The sequence below is a fragment of the Gadus chalcogrammus genome, chromosome 1, assembly GCF_026213295.1.
Source record: "Gadus chalcogrammus isolate NIFS_2021 chromosome 1, NIFS_Gcha_1.0, whole genome shotgun sequence".
Classification (NCBI taxonomy): domain Eukaryota; kingdom Metazoa; phylum Chordata; class Actinopteri; order Gadiformes; family Gadidae; genus Gadus; species Gadus chalcogrammus.
In genome coordinates, this window is record NC_079412.1 from 13,632,536 (window position 1) to 13,649,394 (window position 16,859).

Genomic DNA, 16,859 nt, shown 5'->3' on the forward strand with positions numbered 1-16,859 from the left:
TATAGTGGTGAGCTAAGTAGCTTAGGAGTTCAGTAGTCTTATGGCCTGTGGGATGAAACCGTCCCTGAGTCTGGTGGCGCGAGACCGGATGCTGCGGTATAGCGTCTATCAGACGGGAGCAGCTGATGTGTGCGGATAACTACGTCAAAGCCATTGGCTGCAGATCCTTTAATACTTGCCTAATGCAGCTTTAAAATGGCTATGTTTATGATTTGAACAAGCATAATTGTAAGTTAATTGATGAGTATAATAACACACACCTGTGCAGACAAAGCAGCCTGAAGCAAGACTAAGACAGACAAAAAGCAGTGGGAATCAGGCCTATAGATGGCTACAATATCAGAGTACACTGGAGGTGAAATAAGACGCTGTGTACTTAAGGAAATAGTGAAGTCCAAGCCAAATATATTTTTTAAGTCTTCCATAAGTTGCATTGAGTAACCACGTGTGCTCTTCCCTTTTCACACCCCATTGCGGTTTGAGGGGAATCTGACTAACGTAACAGGACATATCCAGAATGTTTCACTTCTGCAGACCTATTATCACCGTCACACAGCTGAGTCTCCGCTTAAAGATCAGTCCAAAGAGATAATGGTAGGTAATTTATGATATTTTGTTTTCACTGTTGATCTATCAAATTGTATTATGCCAAGCTTGCAATCTAGGATTTTTTTACCTGATTCAGACATCAAAGACTACTTCCAGACAAAAACTTAAGAATAGAATTCCCTGTGCTGAAATTGTGTAATTTAGTAATTAACTTATCACAAAAAATGTGCAGAGCGAAATGGAGAAGCAATATGAACTGAGCATTCACACATCCAACTACATTAATTGAAGGTGCTAAATATATTAATAAAATGTGTATTTGCTGTATCCTATTAAACTAACCTGTAACCAATGTAACAATTAGATATGAATTAGAAATTATGATTGAGGAGGAGATACTGTGTATAATGTAAAAAATACAATTATTTGGTTGACTCTGCCTTCCGCTATAGTAGGCACACTCCGGTAGCCATCATATCTGTATGCAAAGATTGAAACACTTAATTTTTTGTCCTATGATAGAACTCTTTTGATATTAGATAGATATTGAATTCTTAGTAGGGAAAACTCCAATTAACATATCTCTAATCAAATTGTTACTCGTAACTGAAGAGAGCCATTTTGAACCCTTATTAATGTTCATATATTATATTATTGTTTTTGGATATCCAGAAAATTATATTAAATAACCGCAGAGATATCCACAATATATTTGTGGATACCTGCAATTGCATTGTTTCCAGTCATAATGCAATTATGCAATTATGATTGAATTATCCGTCAATTATTTTGACGGATAATTACGTAATGTAATTACGTAATTATCCGTATTGCGTGTTTACTAGTCAAAAATGTGGATAGGAATGCACTTCGATTAAATGTGAAAATGGCTTGCCATACGTACCATCTCTTTACACCCTTGGAAAGTCACATAGAAAAATGACCAAAACTGATTATACTGCTCTTTAAACTTACCTATACAATTCAAATTCGGCAGTCAAGAATGTAGTCAATGATGAAATAGTCAATTTATAACTTATTTCCCATTTTTCTTTTCAGGATAACTTTAAGAAAGTGATTTTCCTATTACTGAGCCAACTCCATTTATTGAGAGGAAGAAACCCCCTGTTTTTTCCATGTGACAATAATGAAAACGGTACTGAGATATACTGCACTCGCAGGCAACTCGATGACATCCCTTTTTTTACTTCAATGAATGCAACGTTTCTCGACCTAAGTCACACCAAGATACGGGAAGTGGGACCACAGAAATTCTCTGGTATTCCAAATCTTACCACTCTGAAAATGACGTGGAATTGTGATCCGAGAAGTTCTACAAATACAAACAACCCCCCCTGTGGAGTCAGAATAGACAAGGATGCCTTCAGGAGTCTGCACAACCTCACTTATCTATATCTGGCAGGAAACAGCCTTACCACGTTACCCTGGTTACCAGAAAGCATTAAGGTCCTGGATCTCGAGAGTAACTGCATTTTCAACATTATCATCCCTTTTGGAACTCCACATCTAGAGCAGCTCCTTCTCACAATGAACTGTTATTATGAAAACCCTTGTTTCCAGCCATTTTACATCTATGAGGATGTCTACAAGGAGCTATCACATCTAAAAAATCTTACCCTGGGATACAACAATTTGACATCAATACCACTAGGATTGCCAGCTTCACTTATTGCTCTGGACTTGAAAGAGAATACAATAACTGAGATTCCAGAAGGGGCATTTGCCCATTTTCCTAACCTGGAGGAACTAAATCTGGAATGGAATTGTCAGCGTTGTGACCACGCAGCCCGCATTTGTATACCTTGCCCTAACAATGCCTCCTTACAGCTACACCCAAATTCATTCTATGCAAAAAACAGCTCTATTAAAAAACTGAGATTGAGAGGAAACTCTTTGAACAATATACCAGAAGGTCTTTTTCTCCCTTTGACAAATTTAGTGATGTTGGATCTCTCGGACAACTACCTGGCCCACACCATCCGTAATGGTACCTTCTTTACAGACCTAAAGCAGTTAACATGGATCAGCCTCATCTATAACTATCAGCCACTAAAAATATTTCCTGACCTGATCCTTTCACCACACCTGGGCAATGTCTCAAATTTAAAAACCCTTCTGTTAAGCGGAAACTTTTTTAACACTGTTTCAGAACAAAGCCTTGTTGTTCTGTCCAGACTTAAACAACTTAAAAAGCTTGAGATGCGCATGAATTTCATCAGCAATTTCAACATGAACACTCTGGGAATGTTGCCTTCCCTCAGCAGATTAGACCTCTCTCAGAACATACTGAGTTATCACAATGTGTCATCTAGGTACTCTTTAGAACAAGGATCTCAGGATTCAAATGTTTTTAAAGATTATTCTGATTCACCCATGCTACCAGTATCAGCATACATGTATAAAACTGAGACTGACAATGAGACTTGTAGAACACCTAACAATATCGTATTTGAAATGTGGTATTTCAACCAGAAATTCTGCCGAAATAACTTGACAATTGATCTTTCTCAAAATAATGTTATTTTCCTACACGAAGATGTTTTTGATGGTATGGAAAATGTTGTGTGTTTAAACCTGTCTTATAATTATGCAAGCCAGGCTTTAAGAGGTAGACTTTTCAGTCGCTTGAAAAGCTTAGTTTACCTAGATATGTCATACAATAGAATTGACCTATATTATAGAGAGGCATTCACTGAGTTGAACAAGACTCTGAAAGTGTTGGACCTCAGTCACAACGAGTATCACTTTCGTATGAAGGGAATGGGTCATCGTCTTGAGTTCGGCGGTCTAACAAATCTGGACGTTTTAAATCTTGCAAATAATGGCATTGGAACTCGAATTACTCCACGACTGAGCAGCAACTCTGTGAAGTATATGTACTTTTCTGGGAATCACCTAGATATTATGTGGGGTAAAGAGGGCCAGACTTACATTCAATTCTTCCAGGACCTCAAGAAATTAATATACTTGGACATCTCTCAGAACATGCTACGTTCATTCGAACAACGACAACTCTGTAATCTACCGGTGAGCATTCAGGCCATCAGCATTAGCAATAATTACCTCAGTACTTTTCCATGGCTGAACCTCACATGTCTTGGAAATCTTAGCCATCTAAATCTTAGTGGAAATCAACTTTCATCTCTGCCTAACAGTGTGACAGAGTTTCCACCAGATTTTTCTGTCTTGGACCTCAGTAACAATCAGATAAGCAATCTTTCTGATAATTTCTTCAGTCATGCCAAAGCTTTGCAGTGTCTCTATCTCAATGACAACTTTCTCAAAGTGCTGAACCGTCAGTCAATCCCATTCCAGCTGAAAAATGGCACTTCTGTTCAGTTGCTTACCCTACATAATAACCCTTTCAGCTGTGAATGCTACAATTCAGAATTGGAGGAATTCCTGCGGACCAGCAACACACGTATTCCTTACCTGACCACTGCTGTTCAATGTGGATTCCCAGAGTCCCTTCAGGGTCAAAGTGTGCTGACAGTCGACCAGCGTTCCTGTCAGGAGATCTATGGTGGCTTGGCCTTCTTCTTAAGTACACTCTTCACATGTGCATTTATTGCTCTGCCATTGTTAAGACATCTTTATGGCTGGGATGTGTGGTACTGCCTGCAGATCCTATGGGCAGGATGTAAGGGCTACCTGCATCCTTCTGCCAGTTGCTCGCCAAAACGCTATGATGCTTTTTTGGTGTTTGACACAAACAACCAGGCTGTGAGAGACTGGGTTTACAATGAGTTGGTTATCCGTTTGGAGAGATCTGGCTACAGAAGATTCTCACTCTGTTTAGAGGAGAGGGACTGGATTCCTGGGCTTTCCTGCATTGAAAACCTCCACAATGCTGTCCATAGCAGCGAGAAGACAGTGTTTGTTCTGTCCAATGGCACAAGAAATGGCGTTGGGGAAGCAACAGTCAACGGTGTGATACAGCAGACTTTTTTCATGGTTCAACAGCGGCTTCTTGATGAGAAGGTATGCAATGAAATATATGTTTATGAAATGCATTCATTGATTTGTTTACATTCATTAGCATTCCTATTACCCTTATATTGTTGGCATGTTGTTATAAATCTCTCTCTGATGTCATCTCAATAAGGTGGATGTAGCCGTTCTCATACTGCTGGACAAGATGTTTCCAAAGCTGAAGTACCTCCAACTAAGGACGAGGTTGTGCAAGAAGTCAGTGATGTCCTGGCCTAGAAATCCACAGGCCCAACCCCTATTCTGGAACCAAATGAGGACAGCACTGTCGTCAGACAATCTTAAATTATATGACAGCAACATTAGTGAAAGTTTCATATAAACTCTACTCGTTATACAAAGTAACAAAGTTACAACTATTTTCTCTCTGAAAATGTGTTTAAATAGGCCAAATTACTTTTCAATTAAGACCACCGCTGTTTAACAATTGATGCGAACCTTGTGTGTTTTTAAATATAGCCTAAACCTGACCCTAAATCTTATATAGTTTACATAATCCTAAACTATGCTAGTTTAACACACCAACATCTAGTGTTTCTCAAAAATGTGATGAAATGCGCGTGTATATATAGGCTGAATAACTTTTCAATGTAGAACACATCCTTTTACATAATTTGTGTTCAATTTGAGATTAGGGTTCCTGTCCATGATCATTTGCATCCCTGATTATGTAGCGTTTTAATGTAAAAACACATAACCAATGTTGGACAATGTACTGCCATTAGATTAATCAAACCATCATGAAACTCACATGTTTACAATTAAACAATTACAATTTTGACAGGTATTCGTGTGCTGATCTAGAGAAGGGATGAAGGCCCACTGCTGTACTAATTTGGGAATATGAAATTAATCAAGAATATGGCTACATTTTTGGGGGACATTTTCTGTTAAGACTTTATTGGGTCTAAAGATGTATGCATACTTTGGATTTGTATTTTTAATCACATTTTTTGAATAAAGTGATTTTTAATTTGGGTTGGCACTTCAATCTGCTTGTAGATATGGCAAAGAGTAACCATGATATACTTTTTGATTCATGTTTCCTTATCCTTTATTTGCATTTTCTTTTGGTAACTTTTTGTTAAACAATCATGAATCTCAAATTTATATCAGCTGCTGTTGTAAGTTTGGTGGAAAAAGTGTTAATATCTAATAGCCAAACCCGGTGAGGCAGTCCTCATTCTGTGATTGTGGCTGAGTGGCTTACATTTACATTTAGGACATTTAGCCAACACTATTATCCATAGCGGCTTACAATGTTCTTACTTAGTATGTACATTTGTCAGAAGAAAGAGGAACAACAATATATTGCTGTCTTTACAGTAAAGATGTTCATAGAAACAAGTGACAAGCACTTACAATTGTTGTTAATCCATCCCCCGTACACAACAAAGATAGCTTGGATAAGATGCTACACAATTCTTAGTGCTATTTTTAAGTGTAATATAATACTTATACTTTAACATACTTTAACAAATTACGAGAGGTCGAGAAGGACTAGGATTAAACTATCAAGGCTTTATTGCCACCGCACAGAGGAACTACATCACCTGAAATGGTTTGCAAAGAACTCGGAGACAGACTCTGAGCTCCGATTTATATCCTAATTGTGTGGCCGCCCCCAAGATGTCCTTGGCCAATCACAATGCTATAAACTACGGGCCCGCCCCGTTCTCCATTAGCATTCATGTCCCGCCCACAATGTCTAAAATACATTACATACATTCCATTCAAGCATTACGTACAGAAGGATAACATAATTATTAAACATTAGTTACTTGAAGTTACATGTTATACATTAGTTATATGAAGTGAGGTCTTTTATTAAAATCCATTCATGGCCTGTGTTATTAACCTGATCTTAAATCACCATGACTTGCCAGTTGCCACATGGGATTAAGAGAGGTGCCCTGTGAAAGCAATATTCATTTAAACAGTAAAATATGCATTTGTAATAGTTAACAATGCCACTTTATTTGTCTGTGGCATACACAGTCATAATCCTAAAGCTGGTAGTGTCTGTATTTTAACCGTGGTACGGATTAGTTAACCTAACTCCAACTTTGAGCCTACAGAATAAACATTCTAAAACCACAGACGAGAAACCATAGGAGGGCGTTTCCTCCCACCGTGACGTGGGCCAGCCGTCTTTGAGGGGCCGCTCAAAATGAAGGGGCTGGAGGTATATCTTTTGCAACACGTGAATGCGGAACACATGGAAATGTACCTCAGGATGCAAATACTTGTTGACCGAGGAAAGCCAGGTAATATCAAGTGTTTAACATTTGGCTCCATTGTAAATATATTTACCTTATATTCTTGTATAATTCATGCTTTACGTTAACCTTACTTTTACTTGTATCTAAGTGAACTGAGAGATAGACTGATGACATTGGCTACAGAGGGATGTCTGTCTGATCCTCTGAGCTGTTGAATAACAATGGAACAAGGTCTGTAGCCGGTCTGGAGCCTGTCCCACTAATTATGTATCAAGATTTGTCCAATATCCTTTTACACCTTCATTATTTTCTACTACATATCCCCCCGTAGGACTTATTAAGTCACACACATCCCTTAGCCCATCTGAATTATCATTTTACGATCTAGATGACCCCTCGATTACCCTATCCTCCATTCAATGCACTTTTATAAAACACAAAAATTAGAAACATTACATTTAACATCATCATACTCAGAAAACATGGAACAAGTCTTTGTTCAGAAACATCAGCCGATGTGTTTCTGTCTTGTCTCATCCGACAGGCACTTGTCTTCTCTCTTTGTGTCCATGATCCAATTCTTTCTTTTAAGGCGTTCCAATCCTTTGTAATGCCATCATTACTGCTGCTCCATCGGAGAAGATGCTGGGTCTGTGTTTGACGCCCGGGCCTCTATGCCTCTTGGGGTCGTTCTTCTTCACCTCTGCGTCTAACCTTCCACAAGGGAAGGCTCCACTGTTACAGTGTCAAACCCTCAACAGTAGGCAGAACGGGTCGCCACAGCCGGTCCTCCTCCGTCGTACTAGCCAGGTCGATCAGGTCCTGTGAATGATACAAAAACAGAGGAGCTTCATTCCTGACCAGCATCTGAATGACACCAACAGTTCTCCTGACATATCCCCGAAGTATAGGCACGCAGCATAACCCCAGAATCATAAGTGTGATGACTATAGAGGTTAAGACGGTAACTATTTTGTCAACCAAGGGGGCCATTGGGTCGGCTTAGCTCAGGAGGTAGAGCAGTTGTCTTGTAACCGAAAGGTTGCTAGTTTGATCCCCAGCTCCTCCTAGCTAAGTTTTGATGTGTCCCTGAGCAAGACACTTAACCCTAACTGCTGGATGTCGCCTTGCATGGTTGACTCTGCCGTCGGTGTGTCAATGTGTTTATTAACCGATGTAAGTCGCTTTGGATAAAAGCGTCTGCTAATTGGCTGAACACTTTGTCAAACCAGTTTACCTAATTTGATTCAATAATTGTAAAAAAAATTTGATCGAATGAAAATTGAATTATTGTAGTCACTTTCCTGTTTCCCTCCTTGCACGCCGGTGAAAACCATTCGCATTAATTTGATATAATTTTAGTCACTTTCCTATTTCCCCCCTTGTACACTGGTGAAAACCATGCGCATTATCGAGTAATTTGATATTATTTTAATAGTTAATCTTGTGTCTATTTTTAACTATCCTAGTCCTCTAATGATCTAATGATGAGGCTTGTACACACGGTAGGCAAAGGAAACCATGTCTCTATCTGACTCATTCTGTCATTCTGTATTTGCTCCTTCCTGTAGGTCGTCTGTGAATCTCATGTTGACCGTTTTAGTAATCTTTGAAAATCTTTTTCATCTTCATTCTACATCATTGATGCATTCACGCTTCAAAAACATTTAAAGCCGTAATCATTTGTCATGATTGTACAAACAAATTGTATATCAAATTAACCTTTCAGGGGAAGCAAAGCAAAAATAAACTTCTGCGAAATCTCCTTGTGAGTAGGGATCTATAAAAATATATTTATTTTGTTTTACTATTATAAATGACTTAAGATATACAGAGACAGCAACAGAGGTGATTTATTAGACTTCATTTGATGGTTGCTTTCTTATCATGACACTTAATGACTACATTACACTAGCTACAGTGAGGCAATACAGTATTTCTTCCCTGATCAGCATTTTTGTGTGGGGGGAGATAACTAGGTCTAAAGCATTAACTACATTAAAGCTATTTGAAGCTCAACCTACAGCTATGTAGACAACAATGACTGTGTAATTTTTCCTGTTTACATGTCTTAAAATTTATTATAATTAAGTATGAACAGGTTAACATTTTTCTTTAAAAAATGACGCCTTCCTCAACTCCATTCTGTAGAACAGCCACTGGGCTGATTTCTAAAGAATTGGGCCGGTTTGAAGAGAAAAAGGAAGGAAGTCTTGCCCAAGTGCATTTAATGGCAAGAATGTCTGTTCTTTAATAACTTTTTGATTTGTACTTTAATGTGTGATTATACCTAACATTAGTTAATGATTTTAATGTCTCAAGCAACATAGCTCGCAGTGCAGTGCTTTGAATGCACATACACTAGCAGGCTGCAGCTCACATTTCTGTCAAATGGATCAGTAATTAGACAGATTTTCAGATTTTTGTTAAATGCTAGTATGGTAAATTGACATCTGTGTGTGACCTTTATATCAGAAAACTAATCTTGAGTACCTAAATGACCTCATTTTACTTTAACTGAACACAATAATGTATTCTGAAAAAAACATGTCTTATAATCTATCTATGATATTAAAGATGTATGCTCTCTTCATTTCACTATAAGCTAAATTGTCTTAATTCTAAGCAATGGCCTTTGGTTTATACATCACCAGCTTCCATAAATTTCATTGAATAAACATTTTCATTTTCAAAATGTTTAAAACAAAATAAATCAATGTAATGGGTAGGCAGGCACTTGACATTGGTCATGTGACCAATCTTATTCACATGACCCAACCATCGTGTTTCACTTCTGCAGAGCTGTCATGACCAACAGTTGCGTCTTAAGAAATCAGTCCGGTAGAGATAATGGTAGGACATTTATGATATTTCCTAATACTTTTAGACTATTGATCACTGAAATTGTATTATGCCAAGCTAACACTACAGGGATTTTGACTTGATTCTGATGTAGACTTCTCTTAGACATATAGAATGGCTAATGGTTATTCACATTTGCTGAAATTAAATTGACAGCACCTAGTTTATTCTGAAAAATCGGAAAGTTCCTCTTATCAGAAAGGTCAACGATGTGATTATTTCAAATTCCATCAGTCTGGACATTGTCAAAGGAGCCAGGTTAATTCTTTATATTGATGGCTCTGACTCACGTTAGATTGAAGATTGAAACTATACATTTTAATCCTCTAGAAATATTGCGGGTAATTATCTGTCATCATACCTATAAAACCAGCCATGTGTGAAATTTACTACGCAGGGTTTAAATCAAGAATGGCAATTAAAAGACAGCTCTAAATTTAAAAAAATGAAAATCTTGTGGTGTTAGTTTGGCACATGAGGATAAAAGCATTATATTGTTTATGTGAATATTATTATAATCAAGAAATATGTAAATATTTAGGATTATAGGACATGATGTATACATTGAATTACACACTGTATCTCGTCTAGTGCCTAGGCCAGCCATTTGAACATGTTATAGCTAGATATCTATTACAGATATCTGTGATTCAATACTTCGTGGTAAAAACAATTTCAGGATAACAAAATGACCTTCTTCTGATAACAATTTATATTTCAGATATCCCAAATGTCATCCTTCCTAAGAAAAATTAGGAAGGATATCTGAAATATCTGAAATTAAAATTAGGATCAGAGTGGACTTTTAAAACGGCTTACGTGCCATCCATTTATACTCTTGGAAAGGAATGCTCAAAACGATTTTACTCTTTTGACCTACCTATAGAATACAAAACCGCAAGTCAACATTACAATAACTGATGAAAAATGCTTTTCCATTTTTCTTTTCAGGGTATCTTTCAAATAGTGGTTATTCTATTACTGAGCCAACTCCCTTCATTGAGAGGAAGAATCCCCCTGTTTTTTCCATGTGACAATAATGAAAACGATACTGAGATATACTGCACTGACAGGCCCCTCGATGACATCCCTGTTTTCACTTCAATGAATGTAACGTTTGTTGACCTAAGTCACACCAAGATACTGGAAGTAGGACAGCATAAATTCTCTGGCATTCCAAATCTAATCACTCTGAAAATGACGTGGAATTGTGATCCCAATAGCATTCGAAACATAAACAGCCCCTCCTGTGGAGTCAGAATACACAAGGATGCCTTCAGGAGTCTGAACAACCTCACTTATTTATATCTGTCAGGAAACAGCCTTACCACGTTACCCTGGTTACCGGAAAGCATTAAGGTCCTGGATCTCGAGAGTAACTGCATTTTCAAAATCATCATCCCTTTTGGAACCCCACATCTAGAGCAGCTCTTACTCTCAATGAACTGTTATAATGAAAACCCTTGCCACCAGTCATTTTACATCCATGAGGACGTTTACAAGGAGCTATCACATCTAAAAGTTCTATACCTTGGATACAACAATTTGACATCAATACCACTAGGTTTGCCAGCTTCCCTTATGAAATTGGACTTGCAAGAAAATACAATAAGTGAAGTTCCAGAAGGGGCATTTGCTAATTTTCCTATCCTGGAGGAACTAAATCTGGCATGGAATTGTCAGCGTTGTGACCATGCAGCCCGCCCTTGTTTTCCCTGCCCTAACAATGCCTCCCTAAAGCTTCACCCTAATTCATTCAATACGAAAAACAGCTCCATTAATTTTCTGAGCTTGAGGGGAAACTCTTTGAACAATATATCAGAGGGTATTTTTCTCCCTTTGACACATCTGAAGAGTTTGGATCTCTCCAGCAACTACCTGGCCTACACCATCCGTAATGGTACCTTCTTTACAGAGCTAAAGCAGTTGACATGGATCAGCCTAAACTATAACTCTTATCCATCCAAGACATTTCCTGAACTGATCCTTTCAGAACATCTGGGAAATGTCTCAAATCTCAAAACCCTTCTGTTAAGCGGGAACTTTTTCAACACTGTTTCAGAACAAAGCCTTGTGGTTCTGTCCAGACTCAAACAACTTAAGATTCTGGTGATGCGCATGAATTTCATCAAATGTTTCAACATGAGCACTGTGGGTATGTTAAATTCCCTCAAAAAAATGGATATCTCCCAGAACAAACTGAGTTATCTCCCATATAATGTGTCATTTGGGTCCTGTTTAGAACAAGGCTCACAGGGTCAAAATGTTTTCAAAGACTTTTCAGAATTACCAATGCCACCAATATCAGTACAAATTAATCAAACTATGATTGAAAGCAACACCTGTAGAACTACCAATACAATATTGGAAATGTGGTATTTCAGAAAGAAATTCTGCCAAAAAAAGTTGACATTTGATCTTTCACAAAATAATCTTATTTTCCTTCATAAAGACTTTTTCTATGGTATGGAAAATGTTGTGTGCTTGAACCTGACTTACAATTATGCAAACCAGGTGTTAAGAGGTAGACTTTTCGATCAATTGAAAAGCTTAGCTTACTTAGATATGTCATACAATAGAATTGACCTATATTATAGGGATGTATTCAGTGAGTTGAACAGGACTTTGAAGGTACTGGACCTCAGTCAAAATGAGTATATATTTCGTATGAAGGGAATGGCTCATAATCTTGAGTTTATTGACAGGCTCACTAATTTGGAGGTTTTAAATCTTGCAAATAATGGCATGGGTCAGCAAATTACTCCGCACCTGAGCAGCAACTCCGTGAAGTATTTGTACTTTTCTGGGAATCGCCTAGATTTAATGTGGAATACAGAGGGCCAGACCTACATTCATTTCTTCCAGAACCTGAAGAATTTAATCTACTTGGACATCTCTCAGAACCGCCTGCGTTCAATCGAAAACCGGATCCTCTGTAATCTACCAAAGAGCATTCAGGCTATCAGCATTAGCAATAATTACCTTTCTTATTTTCCATGGCTGAACCTCACATGTCTTGGAAATCTTAGCCATCTAAATCTTACTGGAAATCAACTTTCATCTCTGCCTAACAGTGTGACAGAGTTTCCACCAGATTTTTCTGTCTTGGACCTCAGTAACAATCAGATAAGCAATCTTTCTGATAATTTCTTCAGTCAAGCCAAAGCTTTGCAGTGTCTCTATCTCAATGACAACTTTCTCAAAGTGCTGAACCGTCAGTCAATCCCATTCCAGCTGAAAAATGGCACTTCTGTTCAGTTGCTTACCCTACATAATAACCCTTTCAGCTGTGAATGCTACAATTCAGAATTGGAGGAATTCCTGCGGACCAGCAACACACGTATTCCTTACCTGACCACTGCTGTTCAATGTGGATTCCCAGAGTCCCTTCAGGGTCAAAGTGTGCTGACAGTCGACCAGCGTTCCTGTCAGGAGATCTATGGTGGCTTGGCCTTCTTCTTAAGTACACTCTTCACATGTGCATTTATTGCTCTGCCATTGTTAAGACATCTTTATGGCTGGGATGTGTGGTACTGCCTGCAGATCCTATGGGCAGGATGTAAGGGCTACCTGCATCCTTCTGCCAGTTGCTCGCCAAAACACTATGATGCTTTTGTGGTGTTTGACACAAGCAACCAGGCTGTGAGAGACTGGGTTTACAATGAGTTGGTTATCCGTTTGGAGAGATCTGGCTACAGAAGATTCTCACTCTGTTTAGAGGAGAGGGACTGGATTCCTGGGCTTTCCTGCATTGAAAACCTCCACAATGCTGTCCATAGCAGCGAGAAGACAGTGTTTGTTCTGTCCAATGGCACAAGAAATGGCGTTGGGGAAGCAACAGTCAACGGTGTGATACAGCAGACTTTTTTCATGGTTCAACAGCGGCTTCTTGATGAGAAGGTATGCAATGAAATATATGTTTATGAAATGCATTAATTTATTTGTTTACATTCATTAGCATTCCTATTACCCTTATATTGTTGGCATGTTCTTATAAATCTCTCTCTGATGTCATCTCAATAAGGTGGATGTAGCCGTTCTCATACTGCTGGACAAGATGTTTCCAAAGCTGAAGTACCTCCAACTAAGGACGAGGTTGTGCAAGAAGTCAGTGATGTCCTGGCCTAGAAATCCACAGGCCCAACCCCTATTCTGGAACCAAATGAGGACAGCACTGTCGTCAGACAATCTTAAATTATATGACAGCAACATTAGTGAAAGTTTCATATAAACTCTACTCGTTATACAAAGTAACAAAGTTACAACTATTTTCTCTCTGAAAATGTGTTTAAATAGGCCAAATTACTTTTCAATTAAGACCACCGCTGTTTAACAATTGATGCGAACCTTGTGTGTTGTTAAATATAGCCTAAACCTGACCCTAAATCTTATATAGTTTACATAATCCTAAACTAGAGACAAGTTTCACTTGTCTCTAGTTTAACACACCAACATCTAGTGTTTCTCAAAAATGTGATGAAATGCGCGTGTATATATAGGCTGAATAACTTTTCAATGTAGAACACATCCTTTTACATAATTTGTGTTCAATTTGAGATTAGGGTTCCTGTCAATGATCATTTGCATCCCTGATTATGTAGCGTTTTAATGTAAAAACACATAACCAATGTTGGACAATGTACTGCCATTAGATTAATCAAACCATCATGAAACTCACATGTTTACAATTAAACAATTACAATTTTGACAGGTATTCGTGTGCTGATCTAGAGAAGGGATGAAGGCCCACTGCTGTACTAATTTGGGAATATGAAATGAATCAAGAATATGGCTACATTTTTGGGGGACATTTTCTGTTAAGACACTTTATTGGGTCTAAAGATGTATGCATACTTTGGATTTGTATTTTTAATCACATTTTTTAAATAAAGTGATTTTTAATTTGGGTTAGCACTTCAATCTGCTTGTAGATATGGCAAAGAGTAACCATGATATACTTTTTGATTCATGTTTCCCTATCCTTTTTGCATTTTCTTTTGGTAACTTTTTGTTAAACAATCATGAATCTCAAATTTATATCAGCTGCTGTTGTGAGTTTGGTGGAAAAAGTGTTAATATCTAATAGCCAAACCCGGTGAGGCAGTCCTCATTCTGTGATTGTGGCTGAGTGGCTTACATTTACATTTAGGACATTTAGCCGACACTATTATCCATAGCGGCTTACAATGTTCTTACTTAGTATGTACATTTGTCAGAAGAAAGAGGAACAACAATATATTGCCCTCTTTACAGTAAAGATGTTCATAGAAACAAGTGACAAGCACTTACAATTGTTGTGAATCCATCCCCCGTACACAACAAAGATAGCTTGGATAAGATGCTACACAATTCTTAGTGCTATTTTAAAGTGTAATATAATACTTATACTTTAACATACTTTAACAAATTACGAGAGGTCGAGAAGGACTAGGATTAAACTATCAAGGCTTTATTGCCACCGCACAGAGGAACTACATCACCTGAAATGGTTTGCAAAGAACTCGGAGACAGACTCTGAGCTCCGATTTATATCCTAAGTGTGTGGCCGCCCCCAAGATGTCCTTGGCCAATCACAATGCTATAAACTACGGGCCTGCCCCGTTCACCATTAGCATTCATGTCCCGCCCACAATGTCTAAAATACATTCCATACATTCCATTCAAGCATTACGTACAGAAGGATAACATAATTATTAAACATTAGTTACTTGAAGTTACATGTTATGCATAATGCATTAGTTATATGAAGTGAGGTCTTTTATTAAAATCCATTCATGGCCTGTGTTATTAACCTGATCTTAAATCACCATGACTTGCCAGTTGCCACATGGGATCAAGAGAGGAGCCCTGTGAAAGCAATATTCATTTAAACAGTAAAATATGCATTTGTAATAGTTAACAATGCCACTTTATTTGTCTGTGGCATACACAGTCATAATCCTAAAGCTGGTAGTGTCTGTATTTTAACCGTGGTACCGATTAGTTAACCTAACTCCAACTTTGAGCCTACAGAATAAACATTCTAAAACCACAGACGAGAAACCATAGGAGGGCGTTTCCTCTCACCGTGACGTGGGCCAGCCGTCTTTGAGGGGCCGCTCAAAATGAAGGGGCTGGAGGTATATCTTTTGCAACACGTGAATGCGGAACACATGGAAATGTACCTCAGGATGCAAATACTTGTTGACCAAGGAAAGCCAGGTAATATCAAGTGTTTAACATTTGGCTCCATTGTAAATATATTTACCTTATATTCTTGTATAATTCATGCTTTACGTTAACCTTACTTTTACTTGTATCTAAGTGAACTGAGAGATAGACTGATGACATTGGCTACAGAGGGATGTCTGTCAGATCCTCTGAGCTGTTGAATAACAATGGAACAAGGTCTGTAGCCGGTCTGGAGCCTGTCCCACTAATTATGTATCAAGATTTGTCCAATATCCTTTTACACCTTCATTATTTTCTACTACATATCCCCCCTTAGGACTTATTAAGTCACACACACACATCCCTTAGCCCATCTGAATTATCATTTTACGATCTAGATGACCCCTCGATTACCCTATCCTCCATTCAATGCACTTTTATAAAACACAAAAATTAGAAACATTACATTTAACATCATCATACTCAGAAAACATGGAACAAGTCTTTGTTCAGAAACATCAGCCGATGTGTTTCTGTCTTGTCTCATCCGACAGGCACTTGTCTTCTCTCTTTGTGTCCATGATCCAATTCTTTCTTTTAAGGCGTTCCAATCCTTTGTAATGCCATCATTACTGCTGCTCCATCGGAGAAGATGCTGGGTTTGTGTTTGACGCCCGGGCCTCTATGCCTCTTGGGGTCGTTCTTCTTCACCTCTGCGTCTAACCTTCCACATGGGAAGGCTCCACTGTTACAGTGTCAAACCCTCAACAGTAGGCAGAACGGGTCGCCACAGCCGGTCCTCCTCCGTCGTACTAGCCAGGTCGATCAGGTCCTGTGAATGATACAAAAACAGAGGAGCTTCATTCCTGACCAGCATCTGAATGACACCAACAGTTCTCCTGACATATCCCCGAAGTATAGGCACGCAGCATAACCCCAGAATCATAAGTGTGATGACTATAGAGGTTAAGACGGTAACTATTTTGTCAACCAAGGGGGCCATTGGGTCGGCTTAGCTCAGGAGGTAGAGCAGTTGTCTTGTAACCGAAAGGTTGCTAGTTTGAT

At 38.4% G+C, this 16,859-nt stretch overlaps 2 protein-coding genes across 3 annotated transcripts; both read left to right on the plus strand.

Moving 5' to 3' along the window:
* Nucleotides 1-542: 542 nt before the first annotated feature.
* LOC130382762 (toll-like receptor 9) lies at nt 543-5,467 on the plus strand. The gene is made up of 3 exons (XM_056590652.1): nt 543-594; nt 1,609-4,551; nt 4,676-5,467. Exons 1-3 carry the CDS (start codon nt 592-594, stop codon nt 4,880-4,882), a joined length of 3,153 nt encoding a protein of 1,050 aa, XP_056446627.1. The 5' UTR covers nt 543-591; the 3' UTR covers nt 4,883-5,467.
* Nucleotides 5,468-9,584: 4,117 nt separating this feature from the next.
* Nucleotides 9,585-16,116, plus strand: LOC130382771 (toll-like receptor 9). Of its 2 annotated transcripts, XM_056590672.1 has the most exons (3): nt 9,585-9,635; nt 10,596-13,544; nt 13,669-16,116. In XM_056590672.1, the coding sequence occupies exons 1-3, from the start codon at nt 9,633-9,635 to the stop codon at nt 13,873-13,875; spliced, it is 3,159 nt and encodes a 1,052-aa protein (XP_056446647.1). In that variant the 5' UTR covers nt 9,585-9,632; the 3' UTR covers nt 13,876-16,116. The 2 variants fall into 2 exon arrangements, with proteins under 2 accessions (XP_056446647.1, XP_056446640.1); XM_056590665.1 differs by having other exon boundaries at nt 9,593-13,544.
* Nucleotides 16,117-16,859: the final 743 nt, after the last annotated feature.